This window comes from Pocillopora damicornis, chromosome 5 (genome assembly GCF_964200805.1).
Source record: "Pocillopora damicornis chromosome 5, jaPocDami1.2, whole genome shotgun sequence".
Taxonomy (NCBI): Eukaryota; Metazoa; Cnidaria; class Anthozoa; order Scleractinia; family Pocilloporidae; genus Pocillopora; species Pocillopora damicornis.
Genome location: NC_142674.1, coordinates 1,817,567 through 1,837,948, shown reverse-complemented (window position 1 = coordinate 1,837,948; position 20,382 = coordinate 1,817,567). Strand labels below are relative to the sequence as shown.

Sequence of the window (20,382 nt, the reverse complement as noted above, 5' to 3'; positions counted from 1 at the left end):
TGGCAACCGACCTAGCAACAAGACTTTTGTGAATAGATGACTGAAAAATCATTTCCTGGTGATGAAGGGTGACACCTTCAAATGAATGAATCAAACACAGGTTTTTTTGAATAGGAGGTTGTCGTTTCACAGAAAGTTACTGCATCAGAGAGGGATTGAAAACAGCTCATTGTCATGAAGAGAAGGTAATTCTCCCAAGTTTTTCCTTGAGTTAAAGTTTCAATGTTGCTTTCGACACAATGCTCACGGTCATGTATTTGTTGTTTTTAAATACTATCAGACTTTATATTTTTTCCAACACCGGCCTTGTACATTAATGGTTATGGCTTTCTGTTAACAGCACCAACTTGATGAAGTTGTTTTAATTCATTTGATCAACTATTCGAACAAAGTCTCTCAGTTCTTTCAAACTAAATGCTCTCTGTCAGTTGAAGTGAAACATAGCAGAGCTGTCTTGACAGAAGTTCGTGTGCTTGCACTGCTCCCCTAACTCTAAGCAAACATTCGTCTATCTGCAACTCCAATACAAGTTCCGTATGGACGCAAAGTTATGGTGATGAATAGTTAATTTCTGGTGCATGCTTTCCTGATGTTTCCGCTGACTGGAGCCTAAACCATAACTTCTCCCAGAGCATAACTTGCAGTGCAGGCATATTTTTTCGAGCGACCGCTCGGGATTCATTCGTAAAACGTTTGGCCGCCATCTTGAAAAAACAAGGCGGCTCGTTCGTTTAAAGTGAGCTTGCAGCGCTTACCCGCTTTTCTCTATAAGACGCCTGTACTGCAAGACACCCTTACTGCAAAGGCTATACTGCAACCGTAGTATCCCCGTGTTCCCATTAGTTTAACACATATCATTATTGGAAAAGTTATTAAACGTACAATTTTGTTATTGCAATAAGTGAAAACACCAAACCAAAACCACCCGATAGTACCCCCACACAGACGATGAGTAAGTCGATGACGTAACGACTGGTACTGATCTGCTCGAGGTGAAGCATAATGTCGAAAAGACAGGGGAAAACCAAAGTAAGTAGGACACCTGATATGCTACCAATTACCGCCATTAGCAACGAGAACTGTGGAAGGAGCACAGCAACCATTACAGTAAATACCACAAAGACAGATCGCAGCGAGTAAATCATGATGCGTTCCTTGATGGACAATGGATGCTTCTCGTCGGGAAAGCATGGAGGGATACACGAAATCTGCGCTTTGTGTATAATTGTAATGAGGGTTAACAGGGGTAGGGCATACGAGAACAGACCGTTGAACCCCAGGAGGGCGTTGGCTGTATTCTGGAGAGCCCCTGGTGGGAGATTTTCGGAGATTTCTTGCTGGGTTTGTCCTTTGAAGGTTAAAACTGCTATGAAACCGTAAATTAGTTTGGTCACAGCCGAAGCAAAGAAAGAGTAGTTTATTATACTATTAAACTCTTCTGGTTTTTCCATGGTTTCTTCGATGCCTGGCAGATAAGGATGACACACGAAGCTGAACAGGATAATTCCCCATGCTACGGGAAATCCCTCTAGCGTTGTCACGCCGAGGTTGAAATCCCATTCATAACGCTGTGTCACGCCATATCCAATGACTGAGGAAAACACCATAACAAGAGCGACAACACTGAACATGCTGAGCCAAGAGACGTGTTTAAGATGATTCAGGAAGACTGACGGGAGCAGAAGAACACCCGCAATGACGGTCCACAAGGAATACGAGAGGGCATGGTGCTCAAACAAGTCGTTGAAAAAGTCGGCGACGAGAAGCAGGTAAAGGACGCATGCGCAAGCGAGTTGCATCACCTGAGCGCCGCATACTACAGCACTACCATACTTTTTCCAACATGCTTGACCTAAAATGAGAAATATATTAAATATTAATGAAGTATATAAAGTAATAATGTTATTGTAATTACTCACAATATCATTAACACGATACTCATTAGTAATATTATTAAGACTGTGTGCTCCACAATCAAACGAGTGATTAACAAAATCGGAAGACCACAGAGCGGGAGTTTGATTTGTTAAATACAAGTACGATTACAAATAGAATTGAACGACTAGAAGTCCTGATACCCATTAATGAAAACTATAATGAAATCTGAATTGGTTTTATTTTCATAAAAGGAAACTGTTAACTCGGCGAATGTGCGACGGCAGCGCCCGCGCGTGACGCGTTTTGTCTAATTACATTGTTCAATGACAAACATGACGCGCACGCGGTCCTATTAGTGCCAAAAACGTGTACGCGTGTGTGCGCATTTCGGCGAGTTAACTGTTGTTTTTCATGAAGACGTCCGACCAATGGCAAGTTTGGCTCTCAAATTTTGTTATAGTTATGTATATTTGGTGACAGGACTTCGTGTTGTCCAACTTTACAACCTGGATAATAACAATGTTAGTGATGATGCTAATGATGACATCAACAGCAACAACATTTTCACATCCGCAGTTCACGTATACGATTTTCATGTAATCACAGTCATTGATTCACCACTTCACGGGTTTATTTGGCGCTCGGTTGGCTTGTTAGCTCAGTCGGTAGAGCACTGCACCGGTATCGCAGAGGTCATGGGTTCAAATCCCGTACAGACCTGAATTTTTTTCAGGCCTTATTTTCACCACTACGTAAGTGGTGATCATGGCTATGAAGATCGCCTTCATATTCAACATTTTCACAACAACAAATTAAACAAATACGATCAACATGACTGCAGTGGGTATTTCTACATCGTTGCACCTCACCTATCAAAGCGTAACTGTTCCTCGTTCGAACTCCTCGTGCACCTTGACCATTGAACGGCTTTTCGTACAAACACTCTATGATAAGTTTCCCTGTGTAGTTAGTGATTACTGAGATGATAACAATGGCCACCAGAGACATGTACCCCCCCTGCATAACAGCAAATGGGACGCCAAGGGTTCCCGTTCCTAAAAGTTGAAAATAATTCAAATAAACTCAACTGTACAGCAAATAGTACCAGCAGTTTCATTTAAAACCTGCTATCGGTTTGCCAGTGAGAGCTTTTAGCTTAATTGCTCCGGTGATTGTAGAGATACGCACGCTGCTAATGGTCTGGGATTGCGTCAAATTTCGCCAAAATCACCTCGCGCAAGGTGACTATCATCTGAAGCGCTAGATTTCAAAATGGCTGCCTCGCGTTTTGTCAGTGGTAACGAAGAAGAGATAAACGCTTCAGAAGGAAATTCTATTGCCAAGAGTCTAGAAAATACTACTAAGTTTGGCATAACACTTTTCAAAAGAAATGAATGGAGTTTTGCCGATTGAATTAAATAAACCTTTTAAATTTTAGTGGAGACTGGCTGCCTATCTCGATACGAGTAATTAAAACAATTGTAACAGAATAGTATCAACTACAGAACGAATTCAAAGCAGTATTTGAAAGCACCTGAGGAATTATATCTAAATAATGAATCGCCTCAGGGTCAGTGAACATGAATTGTTGAATAATCCCATCAACTTCGTCTCGGGAATTATTCAACAATATTCACTTCGCCTTCGGCGAATAACTGTTGAATTATTCCTGCTTGGTATTTCTTCAATGATTTTCTTCGTTGTCGCTTTTTATGCACAACGGAAATTAATCCAGCCCGCCCCCGATATCGAGTATTACTAGTTGATGGTAGGAAGCCAAATATATCGATCTGTTGTTTTATTTTTCCGTTCAGCTGTGACCTCGTTTTTGTGCTCTTCTTTCTTAAGGCGATGTCTCAGTGGCAAAGAATCTTCCATTATTGAGATCATGTCTTTGAATTATTTAAGTCTTGGTGAATTTAACAAAAGGTGTTTTTCTTAAGGGCGAAATTTGAAATCCGATCTAGCAACGCTGAAGATATTGAAGATCTTAAAAGAGAATTTGTTTTTAAATTTTACGATCACTGAATGGGAGTTTGCTAAAAAAAAAAAGACACTTTCTAATTTTGTTAGGGTAACTTTCTCCACAGTATAGGGAAGAAATTTAACGAGAAATTTTCCGAAATACTGAAATCAAAAGTAGTTTGTAAAACATCGTATTTAAATTTAGTTGGGTAACGTTCGCCAGGAAAAATTTATCTTTGACTTAATTAGTTTTGTGACTTTAATTAAACCATTCAGCTCCTGAGATCTTTTGGACTTGAGAACAGCAAGATTTTAATCAAGTTTTCTTTTTTTGTTGGCCTTTTATTTGTTACTGGATGGCTCACACTGTTGTTTTCATGTGAAATTTTGTGATCGCAGCTGTGAAATTCAGTCAAAAGGAAAAAACAAACGTGGTTAATTTTTTATGATCGGAAGCCATCGAATTTAGAAAGGATAAACATTGCTTTTAATTAATAGTGGACAGGTATTCAGTAATATTTAATTGATTTACCACGAAATTGTTTTTCTTTAATGTAGTGGTGAACACCCACGCTAATAAAAAAATCGTATTTTTTTCCTTAGCTATCGGAAACAACCCTTTGCTCTTCAAAACCCGCCTTTGTACAATTATCCATAACACCTTAATTATTTATGTGTTTCTTCGATAAGAATAAAAGAAATTGAGTTAGCTTTTAAATGAAGAAAACCATCTCATTGAAATGTTTTGATTTTAACACAGGAACTGAGTCGTCAATTGAAAAAAAAAAAAAGAAAAAGATTTTTAAATCGGCGCTGGTTCATATCAGAAAGACAAGATAGGAACGGAAAATTTGTAAAGAATCTTACAATGATAAATCTAAGTCGGAATTTCCTTCAGCTCGGAAAAGAGCTAAAAGGCAAATTTCTGAGCTACTTTTGAATTTTAGTTTCGGAGCTTAAAAAAATTACTCGTTACATTGCTGCTGTCTTTGACTTTGTATGGAAGTGAACTTCAATTTTTGGATGAATAAAAAAACGTGATATCCTAAATAATGAAAGATAGAAGCCTGAAAAGGGAAATGTTTTCCAGTCTTAAAAAGTTGGCGAATGTCTCCTGGAAAAAATTTTATATTTTTAGTTTGCGATGATCCATCGAGTAATCGGTACATTTATAACAGATACAGAAGAACGAGTTATTTTAAAACCGGAGAAAACCAGTCATAGCACCAAATCTGAAAGCAAACTAATTTCTATACATTTATTTAGATAATCAGAACTTTTTCATCTTACACAATTTTGATTTTAAACAATTTTTTTCAAAAACAAGCCAATCATCCAGTTTTTCCATCGGCCAAGATAACAAGAAATTAGATCAGAATTTAGTTCAGTTCAAACAAGTGAATTGGAAAGAAGTTCTTCCATTTTCCCAACAATGGTTTGGATTAAAATTCACTCGGTCGAGACTTTAAAATATATCATTCAGCATTCATACCATCGTAGACATGTTGCATAGATAAAAAAACTATGTTTTTCGATCGAGAATATCCGGCGGCAAAAAAATCAATAATTTGATGCATGGAACATTTGCCACAGGGGAGAAGCTGACGGCAATTAAAATTCTGGTGAAAAATAACGATGAAGACATTTAGAACGTCATTTCCTTCCCCCATTAAAATCAGCTTTTCTTCGACCGGAGAATTGAGAGAACTTCTGAAACTTACCTTGTATCAAGTTTAATACATTCCAGGCTGCTTGTAGAGCCGAAGTATTTTTTGAAGACTCCTTTTCGTTAGCCTTAGTCATTTCCTCACTCGGGTAAACTATTTCATCCTCATCGCTTTCTCCTTGATTTTCAACGTGAAGATACTCCCTGCTCTCGTGGCGTTCTCTATTTCTTCCGCCAAACAAAGGCGAAGGCAAATGATTCTTCAAGAAATCTCTAATAGCTTGAGCCATTGCGGCGAGTGTGATGTCGAAGAGATTTATCGAAATACCTCAGGTCGTTCGTGGTCTTTCTTCAATAATGCATTCACAACTGTGCATGCGTTGCGTTCTGGATTCAGTGCCAGCGGTGTGGTGTCTTGGGTCTCTCCAACACACTAGTCTATTAATTTATAATGAGGTTAACACACGCTTCCTAAACAATGCCTTCTAGGGAAGCTCTTAGGGTAAGAACTATGATTAGAAATGGCTTCTTGTACACAAAAACGCTGGTTTTATTCGGTTCTTCGCTTGCTTTCGAATTGGCCTGTGGATTAACGAGAGCATAATTTGCATTTACTCCCCAGGAATAATGTCCCAGTGGATTCCCTCTATCAGCACTCTTCACGTCTGTCTTACAACGGAACAGTTTGGGCGCAGTAATTGCCAGAAAACATTTCCACATTTCCAGACTAACCTATGACACTAGTTTTTTTTGCATAAATATTTAGCTTAGCATATGTACAAACCAGTTCGGCTGGAAGAAAAATGGAAAAGTAGAAAAAATGGAAAATAATGATAAAAATAATAATGAAAAGTGTATACACAGCGTATAAAGTTAAAAATGGTCTGGCGCCTCCTTAAATTACAGACTTATTGTTGTTACCAATTCTCAGCATCGCCTCAAAAAATCTTATTTCGCCGTACCCAGATGTAATTTCCTACTGTTGCTTATACATGGCAAACATTGACTGACTTATTTACGCCCTGTCATTAAGTCCGAACTCGACAAATCTATTCGATCGTCTGAAACATTAGACACTTTTAATAAGCGTATCAAAATGGTTAATTTCAAAAGTAGTGTGAAACTAGAATGCAGCCTCTCTTTGGGGAAAAGTATGGGCGGCCGTCACCGCTAAAAAAAATACAGGCATAATGAATGGTTTGTACTAAACAGAAATGGTCTAATTGTCTTTTGAAGAACGGCTTCTTTTATTTCAAGAGATTTATTTCAAATACGAATGGACAAGTCGCCTTTGGTGAAATGAAATATTCAAACAAAAAATGGTCTATAGAATTCAGAAACTGTGTAGCCATCCTTAATTGTTGAACTGATTCAGTAACTGAAATGGTTCAGTGTCGAAATGACCAACAGGTCAGCTAACTGTACTTTGGTTCCGTGACTTGACACAAACGGTTCAGAGTAGTGTGAAATGGCTTAAGTTACCGGCAAATGGTTAATCTGTTAAGCCGCAATGGCTTTGTATCGCATCAATCTACTCACCGTAAAGTGAAATGGTTTGGCGTGACGACAAAAGGTTTAGTACAAACCGAAATGATCTAGTGTTACAGCAGTTGGTTTACGCCGTAACCGCCAAAAAATACAAAGGTGAAATGGAAAAGTCCAGCTTGAAATGGAACAGTCTATGTGGAGTCTTAGGTCACAACCTTTTAGTTATTTATAGTTTTTAGGCACCCTTTAGTTATAGTTTCGTCGTCTTAAAACAATGAATCGCTATATCACGTTTCCTAGCAATGGTTCTGACTGTCTAGACTGTAGGTGTGCTATCGCAAAAATGATGCATTTTATCAGTTATTCAATCATTTCTTTTGTTTCAGATTCTTATTGTATCTTGAAGTAGTAAAATAAAGAATTCTTACCATGGTTAGGCTTAACCATGGTAAGAATTCTCTATTTAAAGAACGGCAGTTTTCACTGTAAGAAACCGAAAAGAACAATTTGAAACTGGCTAACAGCAATTTGAACTCCCAACAAGGTTAAGCCGCGACTATTAGAAATTTTACGACCTCAGTCAGAACCATTGCTAGAAAACGTGATACGGCGATTCATTGTTATCAAAACTACAACTAAAGGGTGCCTAAAAACTATCAAAACTATATAGTTAAAAACTACATAGTTATAAATAGTTTACGGTGAAAACTGCTGTACTTTAAATGGAGAATTCTTACTATGGTTACGGGTGACTATGGTAAGAATTCTCCATTTTACAACCTCAAGATAAAATAAGAATCTGAAATAAAACGAACGACAAAAATACTGATAAAATGCATCATTTTACGTAACAGCACATTTAAAGTCTAGACAGTCAGAACCATAACTTGGAAACTTGATAAAGCGATTCGTTGTTCTAGGGCGACGAAACTACAACTATCGGGGCGCCTAAAAACTATAAAAACTATAGGGCTGTGACCTAAGACCCCACATCGAATGTTTCATTTGAAGCTTGACTTATCGATTTCACTTTTGTATTTTTGGCTTTTATGGCGTAAACCAACAGCTGTAACAGTGGACCATTTCGGTTTGTGCTAAACCTTTTGTCGTCAAGCTAAACCATTTGGGGTCACGCTAAACCATTTCACTTTACGGTGGGTAGATTGATGCGATACTATACCATTGCGGCTGACGATTAACCATTTGCCGATAACTTGAGCCATTTCACACCACTCTGAACCATTTGTGTCAAGTCACTCAACCAAAGTACAGTTAGCTGAACCGTTTGTCATTTCGGCACTGAACCATTTCAGTAAACACTTGGCCAATCTTTTTTTTTTTAATCAGTTCAACAAGGATAGCTGCACAGTTTCTGAATTGTATAAACTATTGATACTGAAGATTTCATTTCACCAAAGGCGATTTGTCCATTTATATTTTGAATAAATCTCTTGAGATAAGATAAACCGTTCTCCAAAAGACAATTAGGGTAAGTACTAAAACTTAGAACCACTAAAACCACCTAAAACCACCTACAACCACCTCAAAAATTTTAACAACCACCTCAAAAACATCTAAAGCCACCCGCAAAAAATCTAAAACCATCTAAAACAAGGCATAAAGGTCTAAAATAAGGCGAGACGACAACATGTCATATACGTGAAAAATGAGAATCGAACGAAACCTCCACCTCCTTTATCTCAGTAGTAAAAGACTTAAAGAACTTTACAAGCAGACGTTTTGGCTCATGTTTCAAAAACTGAACCATCAAGTTTCCAAAAATAACAGAGTAAAATAACAAACTCGTAGTCAAAAGACTGAATTGACTTGGCTTTTTCTTCTCTGGGTACCAGCAGACGTTTTGGCTCACGTCTAGCCGGAAAAAGTATGAATAAGAATGGTCATTAAAAATATTTTAAGCGAATTGTGCGTACCTTCGGGATCTTCTATTGGCACAAACACCATCGTGCTGGCATTTATACAGCATGCAGTTGTACGAGTGGTGCCACTCACGCAATAGTGACTCACGTTTTGCTCCTATTGCATTTCCGGTGCTGAGATTTTAAACTGAGAAAAGCAATACCTTGGACAATTACGTAATCAAATGAGACGTGAGCCAAAACGTCTGCTTGTAAAGTTACCAGTACTACTGAGGTAATAGCCGTTGTTACACTGGCCCTTTTACCCATGGGTAAATAGCGTTTGCCCACGGGCAAGGACGTTTTTGAGTGTAACCGCTTTCCCCGCTTTTCCAACTGCTCTAGGATTATTTCCATGGATACATCAAAAAGAACAAAAGAACTTCCCATGACAGTTCCTGAACCGAAAAGTTCAGTTCATCTGCTCCCTGAGGTGGCTTGACCAATCATAAAGCAGAATGTAGCTAATATAGGAAATCGCCTGCAGTGTTTTGAGGTGACCTCCGATGCGCTTGGCTAATTTCGCGCCTTCTGCGGTGTCTTCTCGCAAAAAACTGCTGGAGGACTGTCGTATAAAAGGCAGGAGAATCACTGAAATTAAGCTTAATAGATCTCGATTCGTAACATCCATGTTGCTCTGTACTTTTCCTACCAATTTGTCAGGTCAGTGAACTCATATCTAATTATATTTGACCCTAACGGGAGTCTTTTACTGTGTAACCGCATCCCCAAGGGTAACATGAAACATGAACTTAACCAAACCCAAGCCATTTACCCTCCGTAAGGCCCCAAACCCAAGGTGTGTGTAGCCACGGCTGATATAAAATATAATTAGCATGCTCTTGCATTTCATTTCGTGCGATGGTTGATTTTACAACGGACCAGGGAGAGTAAGATTTCAGGGGGAGGTGGAGGTTTTGTTCGATTCTCGTATTTCATGTACGTGACATGTTGTCGTCTCGCCTTTGACATTTATGCCTTGTTTTAGATGGTTTTAGATTGTTTGCGAGTGGCTGTGGATGTTTTTTTAGGTGGTTGTAGGTGGTTGTTGAAATTTTTGAAGGTAGTTACTAAAACAAGGAATGACCTAAAATGACCTAAGATGGCCTAAAATGACCTAAAATGACCTAAAATGACCTATAATGACCTATAATGACCTAAAACGACTCAACATGACCTAAAATGACCTTGATTAATTTCTAAAATGTCCTTAAACGACTTGAGTTTGCAGACTGGACCGGATCACGGATTGGATCACGGATCGGATCACGGATCATGGATCGGATCATGTCTAGCCTGCAGGGTAGGCGTCTTGTTAGTGCGAGCTAACGCTAAAAGCTAGCGATCGTTTGTTCGACCGGCCATTTTTGATTTGCAGTTAGAATGGACGGTGGGGGTAGGGGGCGGGGGAAGGGAGAAAAGACGCCTGCCCGAAGAGGCTGTTAAAATGCCATACGCCGCCTGATTAGTTGCACTTCACTGCATTTCCGGAAACAAGAAGGTAACCAATAAAAATGAGTTTATTTAAAAGCCTTTGACAATAACTTCCGGCAAAAACAAACACACGTGGAGCCGAGCCGTCAAATCTAGCTACATAATGCGTAATGTCCGATAAGAGTGCAAGTGACAACTGTAGGCTTTGTAAAGTTTCCTTCAAAATTCAGTTCGGAAATCTCCCCAAGCAAAGGCACTCTTCATCAGAAAATATTTTCAAACCTTCGAAACGGAAGGAGTGTTTTGTAGTTGTTTTGAGCGAAATTTTTCGTCAAGTTGGATTTTCCTTGGTGCAAGATAGCTCGAGATTTTCAGATCGTGTTTGCAACCCATGTGGCCGTAAGATTTGAAATTTAGGCCAATTGTACCACTTTGTCAAGAACGCGACTGCAATGAAGTCTACTCCAGTGAAAACTAGCAAAAGAAACCTTGACACGCCAGATATAGCTAGTCCACCGTGGAGGAAATCAAAATCTGTACATGTTAGTTCTCCAATTGGCAAGACTCCGTTGAGGGAAGTTCCTCCTCTCACGCGATCGAAAAAGTCTCTCGTCTTTGAAAACGCTGTGAATACCTTGTCTGCCTTGTTGGTACAGGAAAACTAGATGCTTAGTCATAAGAATGTGGAAGATCTTTCAAACGATGGTATAAAAATCGTGTTCATGAATCCGTCTGGAAATGTGACTGCGAGAATTCCCAGAGATTCCCAAACAAAAACATTGATGAAGAACGTTGCTACTAAACAATGGAGAGAAGCGATTAATGCGCTTTTAAGGCACGAAGAAATTAAGCCTGAACTATATAAGGGAATCTCCAAGCTAGTGTCGCTCGAGTTTGACGAATACTTGAATTACTTGTAATCTTCACTCCCCTACCCCCACCCCTCTCCTTATTTTTGACCGTCGACCGCCTCCTTGGTGTAAATTTTTACTCTCCCCAGCCTTCCGCTGCCATTAAAATCAAAGATGGCGGCCATAATCTTCGTTATGAAATTACTTAACACTCGCTCGCCAAAATTACGCCTGCTCTGCAGGCAAGATCATGTAAAATAAAATTAGAAATTTTGCGCGACAAGCCAAAAACAAAAGTCTGCGTTTCATTTTAGAAACACTCTAGGTCATTTTAGATCATTTTGGGTCATTTTAGGTCGTTTTAGGTCATTTCAGGTCATTCCTTGTTTTAGTAACTACCAATTTTTGAGGTGGTTGTAGGTGGTTGTAGGTGGTTTTAGGAGGTTTTAGGTGGTTTTTTCATGTTTTAGCACTTACGAGACAATTAGACCATTTCTTTTTATTACAAACCATTTATTATGCCTGTATTTTTGGCGGTGACGGCCGCCCATACAAGAAGCGATCTCAAGTCTGAAGTCTAAACATAATTCTGCCTCAGAACTATGAATTTCACCATCCCTGAAGTCTGGTTCGCCTTTTGTCATCATCGGCAGTTCAGAGTCAATATACACAAGCAACAACAGGTGCAAACGAAACTACAGAGCAACGAAGTGCTTACAAACAACGTTACAGCTGAACACAGCACGGCACAACTACGAATACGAGGTGGTACAACAGCATTACACTAAATTTCTGCAACACAACAAAACACGCCACAAAACACAACATAACGGCTATTTAAACGCGAGCATTTCTCAGTTTGAAAACTTTAGAAACACGTGGAGGTTAAGGAAAAATCCTCCATTCAGAAAAAGTTGTCTTCACAATGCTTCTAGCGTTTAAAGTGTTAGCCATATATCCACGTTCACTGACTCTAACAACACGTAGGTAATAGAGCGCATGAACTCTCCTTGAAGCCGCTGTCCGATAAGAATGCACTAACTATCTTCCAGACTTCGTTGATATCTTTCGATCCCAGTGTCTTTGCATCATTGAAAATGGCGTCCTCTTCATGTTCCATAGTTGTTTTGTTCTGCTTTCATGGCTAGGGGCAAACCTATCCATCTATCGTAATTAAATCTGATGGCAATGTAAGGCTTCAAGACAAAATGATTTTATATTTTATCGAGGAAAGCTTTGATTCATTATTAGTTTAAACGGGACGATATGTTTTGATCGGTTGTCATGGAACACTGCGGACAGTACACGATCCTTGGAAACATTGGCGAGGGAGCTCATGGAATTGTTTTCAAAGCTAAGCACATTGAGGTAAATATTTCTTTAGCATACACAGTGCAGGCTTAATTCTCTGAGTTTTATTACATGAGTAATCTGTCTCGATCTGCAGTTATTCGACCCAAGGTTAGTTATATCCGACTGTCAGGCAGATCACTGTATGAGTGTGCCAGCATTTTAGCCAGACAAGCGTTAAAAAACAAAAGTAAATATATGATAACTGGTAATGAAGAGCTTAATGAAAATTTTTCAACTTATTCGAGACTGGAATCCTAGTACTGCAGTATGGAAGCCCTATTAAAGATCACACATGATCGTTGGCATAACATAAACTATATATTTTTTTATCATATGGCATGTAAAAAAAAAAAGAACTTTAAATGTTCATTCAGGTTTTTCTGTAGTAGATAACTGTAGTTTGATTTTTCTTCCTAGTCTCTTCATTATTTATTTGTGTGATAATTCATTTTTCATTTTTACAGAGTGGCGAAGTTGTTGCTTTAAAGAAAGTTCCATTGAGAAAGATTGAGGATGGAATACCAAATACTGCGTTGAGGTTTCATAGTCTTATTTGACCTTTTGGTATTAATTTTGCATAGTTTTAGAAGCTGTTATTTGTTTTCTGGTTGCAATAGCAATTTGACAGCAGAGATTTTCCCACAGCCCCATATTTCTGTAAAACAAAGTCATAGTCCCAAACGCAATCTATTATTATCACTACTATTTTTTTAACCAAAACCATAATAAAATTATTGAACGTGATCAGTTATCACCAGCCTGATTTGAGCACTAATAGGATAGTGTACAGGGATGTAGCTTAAGTTTTTAACAGGCAGGAATCTTGGAATGATAGATGGGTATTTGGGCTGAAGGCCCACTCTAGTATGCCTTTGACATGCTATACCTAGATTTAAAGGTGTAAACAAATGAAATAAATAAATAACAATCTTCTGACAACATTTAAAACATTTTGGAGAGAGAAGTAGTGCTTCACAGCCAGAAAAATCGCATTCACAGCTGGGTAATTTTCCCTGCTTCCAGCTATTATCTACATCCCTGGTGTATGCTTAATACTTGTAATTGGACAAAATAAGAGGACAGTTAAAAGATCAGTTAACTCCCAAGATCTCATTAGTAATTCTCATTACTTTGAACTTAGAGAAATTAAAGCATTACAAGAAATAGAAGACAACCAAAATGTAAGTATGTAGAGTTTACACATGCATTAACCCTTTAACCCCCAAGATCTCATTAGTAATTCTCCTTACTGTCTGCCATACAGTTCCTGTGACGTCAGTTTGGAGAATTTGGTATTGAATCATCTTTTAATCCCCTAACTGATATTTTTCTTTATTCTCATTACTTTTCTGCTTGATATTGTATCAATATTGTAAGGAGAAATTCTGTCTTGGTCACTTGTGAGAGTTAAAGGGTTAATTATTATCACCCATGAATCACCCATTAGGGTCACAATTCTTAAACAAATTCTCCTTGTCAGCACCGTAAGAAATTTATAGAGAACAGTATGGAGAATATACACAGATGTTAGGATATAGAGGGTTAACAGTTTGCCTGTAACCATAGATATTCTTGGTGGTATATGATGATGACTGAAATGTCTTGCCTGCAAGTGACCTCACTCAGGGTTTGGACCCAACCTTGATCATTCTGAGTAGAATACATGTCTGCATGAGATCTTCTCTTCTTCCTTGCAAATGCATGTAAATGGAATTTGGGAATGTATTTTACAGTGTGCAAAGAAATCACAGTTCTGTGATTGTATTTCTAACCTATTTCTTGACTCTCCTTGATCAGGTTGTAAAGTTAATTGATGTGTTCCCTTATGGCACTGGATTTGTGCTGGTGTTTGAGTACATGCTCTCTGATCTGTCTGAAGTCCTGCGCAACTCTGCCAGACCCTTGACTGAGGTTTGTAGCAGAGATACTGTGCATTATATTAATTTTTCTAAACAGGGAGATGCAGTGATCTTACATTGGTAGTGGGTAGAATGCTGGAATGCACATATGTAGCTGTCCTTTAAAAGGTCTGGTTTAGGCTCAAACTATTTCATTTAGTTGTGCTTTTGGGTAAGTAAATGAGACGCATTAAAGATCCTGTTCTCAAAGTGTTACTCTCCACTTATGAGTACGAATCCATGGGTAACAGCAAATTAGAATGGATTTTAACTTAAGAAAGAGCAATGTAATCATGTGCTGCTCATAGTAACGTCATGCTATAAGTAAACTGGATACACTGTGGCAACAATGAGCTTTTAGGCCTACACATACACCTACTTGACTCTGCCTTAACTCCTCAATTCCCAAGATCTAATTGTTAATTCTCACCTCTAGCTGCTATTTATTTCCTTATAAATTAGTTTAAAGAATTTAGTGTTAGATCAGATAACAACTTTTACTCAAGAAGGAGATAGGACTAAATTTTGTGGAGCATTTACTGAAATCATCTGCAAGTAGGCTGACATGTACTGTATGTAATCAATTCTTTTTTTAGGCTCAGATCAAAAGCTACATGTTGATGTTGTTAAAAGGTGTAGTGTTTTGCCATGAGAACTCTATAATGCATAGGGTATGTACAGGAATCTATTACTATTGAGATACACATGAATGTAAAAAATGTTGACAGCTAAAAAGTATATGGGTCAGATCTTCATGCTAAGGCCCACTTTTAGTTGCACATGGTGAGTGATGGAAGCTATTCAAGTTTTCCTGCAAGAAAAAGATTATTATATCAAAAATATTCACCATAAACAATGGGAAATTTTGAAGGTGTAGACTCTTACAGTTGCATTTTCTTGCATTTTAATGTCTACTCATATTTATGTGTCTTTGCTGTTGCCAAAAGTCGACCAATTTGATGAGAAATGCATGTATATGAGGACTCTACAATGATATTTGTGTAAAGACTACTAGCTGGTAGCCAGCACATTACTAGTGTGAAGATCTACCCACTACTGGGCTGCTACTGTAACCCCTGTGATACTTCTTTCCTCGTAGGATTTGAAGCCTGCAAACTTGCTCATCAGTTCTACTGGACACCTTAAGATAGCAGACTTTGGTCTTGCTAGGGTATTTTCCAATGATGGCAACAGACAATACAGTCATCAAGTGGCTACAAGGTTTGATTTAAGCAATAAAGCTTTTGAATAATTTGTTTATTTAATCACTTTTCTAAAATATATGTATATGGTTGAAATAACAACTAGGATTAGACACAAAATGCTCTGACTTAGCTGAACCTGGTAGTAAGCAAGAAGCTTATTACTACGGCCCCCAACAGACTCTATGTAGCTTGATGATGGTCATCACATGGATTGCCAAATCCAAAGGTCTGAGGTTGGAGTTATTATCATGTGGAACCTAGTATTTTTTTGTGTCCAATAGCAGCTGTTATTATAGAGACTTTCCTTCTCTTTTTTTTGTCACAAACAGATGGTACAGAGCCCCTGAACTGCTGTATGGAGCAAGGAAATATGATGAAGGAGTTGATCTCTGGTATTAAAACCATTTTATCAAATTTTGAATGCTACAATGTAATTCATTAAGTGAGTAGGTGCTGTACAGGATTGCATCCCTTGTGACCAGTGGCGACTGCATAGTGGAGCAAAGTGAGTTAACAACCTAGAGGCAGACACTGCTGTATATTGCCTCCCCCATCCCCAACCCCCTCCCCCCCTTCACCCCTTGGGTGGGATGCACATCCATTGCATGTTAGTAGCTCAGCTTCATGTCAGGTTTTCCTGAGGGTTTCATAATATCCCTGTGTACTCCTGGATGGAGAAGGGTGCCATGAAAGTGAAGTACCTTGCCTAAGAACACAACACAATGACCCAGCAAGCACCAGTGTCTGAGCCTACCTCTGGGGATCCATCACACTAACTATCAGACTACCTCGTTTGGGGACTGGGTTGTAAAAGCGCAGGAAACTATAGGGTGTTTTACTAACCACTTTTGTGTGAGGTAATGTGTTTTATTTACACTGTGTTTGTTTATTTTGTACTTACAGGGCAGTTGGTTGTATTTTTGGAGAGCTCCTCAACAATTCTCCACTTTTTCCAGTAAGTATATGGCATGAAGTCATTTAGCCTATTGCAGGCGTTCAGTTATTCACTCTTTCACTCCCAATAGTGATTAACATGTAATTTCCCCCTAAAATAATTATATATTCATTATCCAGCTAACAGGTAATGAGAATATTCAAACTTATCAGGTAGAAGTTGTTATCTTGATCTAATACTAAATTCTTGGAACTAATTTACAAGGAAATGTGTTGTAGTTGGAGGGGAGAATTAACAACTAGATATTGGGAGTTACACGTAAAGGGTTAAAACGAAACGAAATAGTAAACGTCGCGTCAGAAGCGGGGGAGTGAAAAAACGAGAGAGGTCTGGTCGCGTTCTGTGCGCGACGCGACGCGACTCGACCCAAACCTCTCGTTTTTTCACTCCACTTCTGCTATTGCGCTGTTTACTAACGTGCTTCGTTTTAATAACTGAACTCCAGACCTGGATCAGGCTAGACTTCCATTTGAATGAAGTTAATTCGTTGCACGGTGGAAAAAGTTTGAAAACTGAAATGGGAACAAAAAGGCAAATAATGATCGAAAAGATTTGCTAGCTCCTGATAAGCAGAAAACAGAAGAGAAATCACGTCACGGTTGTGTTATCATGAAATATGTATACGAGATTTTTTGAGGCCCCGTAAGTTATCTTTATCCTCGTTCTATCTTTTGCCCATCAGTTGCTATTATTAGTTCTTATTATTGTCCTTATTATTGTTTCCGATTATTCTTACCATGATTTCTTCGGAATTTTTCTCTTTTCCTTTGTATATTTTGAAACTTTACCTATTTGGTCATAGTGAGAGTGAACGTATGGAGTCTTAGTTGTGGTTGTTATTCTTTACTGCTTTACTCCGAGATCAGACATGAATTCGATATGAATAGTGAAGTCTTCACTACTTGGATAAGGGTAATTTTGTCTGCTTTGACGTCCAAGAGGAATTTTTGATAGAAAATTGAAAACTGGCGAAGGAACAATTGAACAACTTTTCGTACGACCGCTTGAAATCATCACAACTGAGTTTTTTTTTTGTATCAAGCCTCATAAAACTTCTTCCTTCCTTTCAGTAATCTTTCTGCCTGGTCGGTGGGCTATCGTCAGTTTCTTGTCGTAAAAAAAATATGAGAAAAACTTGAGGATAAATAAGGTGAAAAAGCTGATCAAAATAGAGGAGAAAAATTGTCTATAACGTTTCTTTCTTTTGCCGATTATTGTTTAGGGTGAAAGTGATATTACACAGCTTTACTGTGTACTTCGAGTATTGGGAACACCCAGCCAAGGCCAGGTAACAGAAAAGTGTTAGATTTCACAGCTTTAGGCGTTGCATATATTTAAAATCACTTAGTTAGGAATTTAAAGCAAACCACGGCGGCAACCACAATGAGAACGCGTAAAAACAAAAGATCCAATAAACAGAACAAATGCTCACTACGTGCGTTTTAAAACTTTGTTCATTTCTAAGCCTTCCTCTGCAAAACCTCAAATTCAAATCATCGGAATTTGCGTGGTCTGAGAACGGATACCGTGACAGCAGAATTATCGAAGTTTCCGTCTGAAGCTCAATGCTACCCACATGCGCGTTAAGCAGAAGTTGAGATGTGGCGCCAGCCATTCGCGAATTTAACCAAAATAAAAGTTCAATTTTTGATCAACTTCTGACTGCTTAAGGTCCCTACTATGTTTACGATCGCTAATTTACTCATTTAATAACAGAAAATGGCTGCTGCACCCTCATAAAATTATGAATAAAGTAGTCCATAATCTCGTTGGTATTTCGTCTTGTTATGTACGATTGAGGTTTCATTTGTGCGTGATTATTTGATTCTTTAAAGAAGCTGAATAATGTCGCTGTATTTTATTACAAATAAATAAAATTTTCGTGCATATTTTGTTTTACGTTTTGTATAAACACAATTTTGACCTCAGTGGTAATTCTTTCTGCTTGAAACAGGGAATGACAGAACTACCAGATTATAACAAAATCGTTTTTCCTGAAATGCCGCCAATACCTCTAGAGAATATCGTTCCTGATGCTTCACCAGAGGTGCGTGCTCCTTGTGTATGTTGTGCGTGTGCCGTGCGTATCCCATGCGTGTATGGTGCGCGGCCCATAACAGTACACCCTTCAGTAGCAGTTATCTTCTGTTGTATGTTCTCGTCTGAATATCGTTGCTGTTTTTTTTTGTATGTGTGTCGCGTAAGCCGTTAATTTGCCGCATCTGTGTTCAAACTTTAAGTTTACTTTACACAGAATATCGACAAAACATGACTCTTGGAAGCCGTGTACAAGTTAGTAATGTATTTTGTTTGTCTTCAGGCGATAGATTTGCTGAAACGCTTCTTAGTGTATCACTCTAAAGAGAGAATTTCCGCAAAAGAGGTCAGTTGATGTGTCCACTTACTCTTTGGTAGATCTTTCAAATTTGCAGGCTTAAGTTTTAAAAGTGAGCCCTAACATAATTTGATTTTTTAACTGGGTTGATGATGTAAACTGGCTACTCGTGCGGAAGCACAAAAAGCTTTTAAAAGGAATACCTGATGTCAATAGGTACAAATTAAACTCTTCCGTTTGTTTAGTTTCACTTCAATTTATTGTTGCATTTCGTTTCAGGCCTTATTGCATCCATATTTCTTCACGGAACCACTTCCAGCTCACCATTCTGAACTACCAATCCCAGCACGCAATGCGCGGAAGACATCAGGACGAGGCCCGTTACGTCATACTTTTGACATTGATGTTCCTCTGGAGAAATCTCTTGTCAATCCCGCGTCGCTTGTACATAATGTTGTGGGCATGCCAGATTTTCACACTTGAGGTCTTTTTAATTTCGTCCTTAGAAAAATTGACTTTTGGAATAGTTTTCAATTGAAAGTCGAAAATAATACTGAATTGCTTTGATTTTACTTTAGTTCGTCGTGTGATTGGTCCAGAGCAGTCTTCTCGATTTCGCTGGCAACCAGATTCAAAACAAAAACCCATTTTCCCGCGTTAAAAGCAGTTTGCTTGTCTCATTTGTTATTTCTTGTGAATTCTCATTGGCTCGTTGTACTCTTTTGCTCTTCTCTGATTGGCTATTGTAATCACTTTGGTTGTGGTTGAACGACAGTCAATCGAAATGATATGGGAATGCACGCCTGGAGCCTTATGGGTCATATGATAAACTTCCCTTATTACTCATGCACCTGTTGTTGAAAGTTTTTTTACTCGCGTTTCTCTTTTAGTTAAAACCGCTTCCATGTTAGGTAAACCAACTTCATACCAGACACGTTGCCATTGTTATGAATTTCTAGAAATATTGCTTTGTTACTGCCATACAGTAAAAGAGAGTCTTGTTTCTTGCGTCGAAAACTAATAATCCAACCATTTATTTCTGGCGCCTATGCCACAGATAACAAAGAAAAAGCAAATTGATACCCTTAAAAGAAACTACATTAAAATCTCGTCTCTGAGGGACAATTATTATTGGCCTACTGTTTTGTCACTAGATGCATAAAAAGGCGAAATACCGCATCCTAGTCATTTGGTTCTCGTCCCTGACCTTGATGGCATCCAATTCGTCCCTTTTGGTTTCGAGTTCAGGTATGACCTATTTTTTACACAGAGGAGGTTATACTAGCTGCACTCTTCTGGACGTTCGTGGTTTTTATCAGTTTTATCCTTCCGTTCGCGGGTGCGAGAGGAAATACAGAAATATTGCCCAACATTTTGATATAAATTGTGTATATTTGGCAATTTTCAATGGAAAAGAAAATATTTGCAGAAAGCT

The 20,382-nt window shown here is 38.5% G+C and overlaps 2 protein-coding genes across 2 annotated transcripts; one reads left to right on the top strand and one right to left on the bottom strand.

Moving 5' to 3' along the window:
• Nucleotides 1-229: 229 nt before the first annotated feature.
• On the bottom strand, nt 230-5,940 carry LOC113686547 (vesicular inhibitory amino acid transporter). Its single transcript, XM_027204184.2, has 3 exons — nt 5,565-5,940; nt 2,748-2,933; nt 230-1,852 (listed from the first exon to the last, which is right to left on the bottom strand). The coding sequence occupies exons 1-3, from the start codon at nt 5,797-5,799 to the stop codon at nt 873-875; spliced, it is 1,401 nt and encodes a 466-aa protein (XP_027059985.2). The 5' UTR covers nt 5,800-5,940; the 3' UTR covers nt 230-872.
• A 6,311-nt stretch (nt 5,941-12,251) lies between these two features.
• On the top strand, nt 12,252-20,072 carry LOC113686573 (cyclin-dependent kinase 20). Its single transcript, XM_027204211.2, has 12 exons — nt 12,252-12,569; nt 13,019-13,092; nt 13,696-13,735; nt 14,352-14,465; nt 15,049-15,123; nt 15,552-15,673; nt 15,987-16,049; nt 16,561-16,612; nt 17,835-17,900; nt 18,567-18,659; nt 18,933-18,995; nt 19,227-20,072. The coding sequence occupies exons 1-12, from the start codon at nt 12,486-12,488 to the stop codon at nt 19,428-19,430; spliced, it is 1,050 nt and encodes a 349-aa protein (XP_027060012.1). The 5' UTR covers nt 12,252-12,485; the 3' UTR covers nt 19,431-20,072.
• Nucleotides 20,073-20,382: the final 310 nt, after the last annotated feature.